General features: G+C 56.5%; 1 protein-coding gene across 1 annotated transcript; it reads left to right on the forward strand.

Annotated features, from left to right (window-relative positions):
• Positions 1–2,012: 2,012 nt before the first annotated feature.
• Positions 2,013–3,503, forward strand: VDBG_00298 (ran-binding protein; the record flags this gene model as incomplete). The annotated part of the gene is made up of 2 exons (XM_003008571.1): positions 2,013–3,182; positions 3,240–3,503. 2 exons carry the CDS (start codon positions 2,013–2,015, stop codon positions 3,501–3,503), a joined length of 1,434 nt encoding a protein of 477 aa, XP_003008617.1.
• Positions 3,504–3,564: the final 61 nt, after the last annotated feature.

The raw sequence follows: 3,564 nt of genomic DNA on the forward strand, positions 1-3,564 counted from the left end.
GTCCAAGGGTGGATTCCCGATGAGAGCTTCACGGGAGTCGTATGGGAGATTCCTCGCTGGACCGCGCGCCTCACATTGTCATCCAGCCGTCAGATGACTCCAACGCTGCCTCTGCCGACAGCAGTTCAAAGGAGAACAAAGAGGTCAATGACGAACCAAGAGCGATGCCAACAGTGCCATGCCAAACAGCAATGCAAACAGCGCCGCCGGCGTCGAGGCCAAACAGCGGGCCCGGCAGCGCCGTCAATCCAAGCTCGCCCAGCTCCCGATGGCCATCCCCGCCGCTTGAGAGATATGTCATCCACGCCCGTGGCTTTGTGACGTCTCGTAGGATATGTACAGATGGTTGAGTGGAGTTTGGGCGCCTGGTCGGAAAACGAGGCAGGTGACCCGTGCCGCTGAATTTTTCAGGCGGTTTGGGGTTTATCTCTCATTTACAGCAAGTGCAGGGCTCCTTGGGCCCTTTATGGAGCGATGCGATTTTGCAGGCGTTGGGGCGAGATTTTCACAGAGCATGATTGGCCTTTTGAGCTGCTCGAGGGTGTTCGGCGTTTGCCAGGCAAGGCACATGTATTACGTTGGCGGTCGTTCAAGCATTTGTCGTGGATCAATTCTTTTCGAATAGACATGAAACCCAACACTGCGCAAATCACACATGACTTGAGGCCATCCCAATTACCCTGTCGGTTGCGTGACTTGGGCCTTTCGAGAAATGTTGCTGAGAAAGGCAGCTCTATCCTGTTGTCGCTTCGATTTCCCGTTGACAATGATGCACATTGTACAGTATGCCGCGGTCATTCAGGGCTGCTCGAAGCTTCAATGTTGGCCACCAGACAGGTGGCCTCCGTTGTGCATCTGAATGGCAGGATGAATGGCCTACAGCGAGTCATCAGCGTGGACACTTGGCCTCCAACAGCGACTCTGTCTAGCCAGGCGCATTGATGGCGATGAAGACGCGAGGTTGCGGGCTGGCCAGCAAGATTAGGTAAGCCGCGTGCGATTCGCGAGCTCCTTGTCGGATAACGTCTTCGGTTTGGATCCACAGTGCCTTCCAACTGAGCTACCTTACCTAGGTAGGTGGGTACCCAAGGAAGAGACAGTTACCTGTCGAGCATTGGGCTGATGTGTTGCGTCGCCATTTTACTTATCATTACGTCGGTGGATTGGAGGGCAATTACAGGCAACTCACGCGTCACCGACTCTGAGTTTGACCTTGGGCAGCGAACGTGGTGAGTGCAGCCCCAACGAATTATCAGTGACTATATTGCTGTTCACGGCCACTGTTGGACCCCCCAGCTGGGGCTGGCATGGGCGGGGTGGCTCGCCTTACGCTGCCACCTGGTACTGGGCTGTGGGTGCAGGGCGCTGTGACCGACTCTGCTTAGCGCTCGACCAAGCCGGCCTAGCTGATGCGACGGCCCAAGGAGACCACCCGCGTGATGGGACGCCCTGCTGTAATCGGCACTGGCTGGGGGGGGGGGGGGCTGTCCAGCGAGGGGCATGAAGGGACGTCCATGGGTACCACCTACCTATGCATAGGCATACTCTCCGCCCATCTCGACCTTCTGGACGACCTTCTTTCGTGCCCGCAACAACGACTGCCATCTTAAGCCAGACAGTAGCTTTTGCGGCGTGTGTGTGACGCTAGCCAAGCTCCAGGACGTAGGCTAGATCATCGAACCTTGAGGACGACGCGTACAACCCTCACTCCACCCGAAACGAGTACTGGACGGACACCAGCCATCTAGCTCCGACGTGACGACACGGCCTATCCGTTGACAACACCGAAGCCCCCAACTCTTATCTACCGACCAAACGACCTCGTCCCCCTTGGATCGCAGGACGGGAGCTTGTCCTGTTACCAACCAGGTGTTCCTCCTTTGACTGAACACTTACTCTTCGATTCCGGTTCTTGGTCCGAGGAGGCATCCGAAGTCTTGCCGCCGGCCCTCCGGTTAACGTCGCGGTCGCTGGCTGCATCGCCCTTGCCCGGCTACTGACGACCCCTCACTATGACGAACCCCTACCAACAAGGTTCCCAGGGCTTTCAAGATTCGGACACACCTGCTTCCAGCTCGGGACTCTTGCCTCGTCGCTTTTCCTACGCCTCGGTCGTTTCAACAGGCCCCAGCGACTCGACACCTTCGTTTCTAACCCATCCGGGGCGCACCTCGGTCATTTCACACCTCCTCAACGCACCCGACGACGCGGCCTTCGATACCACGTCAAGCTATAATATCGGCACGGCAAGAGACAGGATGGAGGCGGACACAAACGGCGCAGGACACGCGGCGAGGCCGTGGCGACACAGTTCTCAGCTGCCATCCTTCTCCAAAGCCTTCAATCTGTACATGGCGAGCCAGGATCCCTCCAATGACTCGGCTTCGGCAGACGGCAAGGCCTTCTTCGTCCCGTCATACCTTACCGGATCAACATTTGTGCAGAGGTTGCAGGAGCAGCACCGCTTGAAGCTTCAAGCCCAGAGAGATTCGCAGAACCAGGCTTCCTCACCAGCGAGTCCAAGTGCCATTACACTACACAGCAAGTCCCCGTCACATCGAGGCCTGGCATACGACGTTGTCGAGAAGCCACCGCCGCCGTCTGAAGAAGATGATGCCGTGTCGTCACTGCCGACCAAGTGGAACAAGGACGATAAGTACGGCGCGCTCGAGGTGCTCGCCGACGGTCTTGAAATCAGATATAGCGGACCACGAGGCCAGAGCGAGCGCGAGCGGGAACACGAAGCATACAGCATACGAGCAGACCACTACATGCCGCCGCAGTGCGGTATCTACTACTATGAGGTCACCATCCTATCAGGCAAGCGCGACGACACCATGGTTGGCATTGGGTTTTCTGGCAAGTCTGTAGCCCTCTCCAGGCCCCCAGGCTGGGAGCCCGAATCTTGGGGCTACCACGGCGACGATGGCCACTGTTATGCCGCCCACAGCGGGGGAAAGTCGTACGGTCCTCTGTTTACGACCAACGATGTTATCGGATGTGGTGTCAATTTTCGGACAGGGTCGGCGTTTTATACCAAAAACGGCCACATGCTCGGGCACGTGTTTAAGGACATTAAGGGGAATCTCTATCCATCAGTTGGGCTCAAGAAGACGGGCGAGCACATTCGGGTCAATTTCGGGCAGTCACCATTCACATATGACATCGACAACATGATGGCGGTAGGTCATGACAGGCCCCGCACCTCACGCTTATTCGTCGCTGACAAGGATACACAGAAAGAGAAGCTTCATGTACGAAAAGAAATAGCAAGGACAAGCACGTCGAGTCTTGCGCACAACATGAAGGAAACAGACATGATCCAAGCACTGGTCTTGCAGTTCCTCCAACACGATGGCTACGTTGAGTCGGCGAGAGCCTTCGCCCAGGAGATACAAAGCGAAAAAAAGGCCCTCAGTCTGGATCCCAACGCAGCCATAGGCGACATCAACGTCAAGGACGACGAACACGCTACCAAGAGGCAACGTATGGGCTCACCATGACACACGTTTCTATGGTCGCTGCTAACCAATCCACAGACATCAGGAGAGCTGTCTGGAAGGA

This window comes from Verticillium alfalfae, genomic scaffold, assembly GCF_000150825.1.
Source record: "Verticillium alfalfae VaMs.102 supercont1.1 genomic scaffold, whole genome shotgun sequence".
Taxonomy (NCBI): Eukaryota; Fungi; Ascomycota; class Sordariomycetes; order Glomerellales; family Plectosphaerellaceae; genus Verticillium; species Verticillium alfalfae.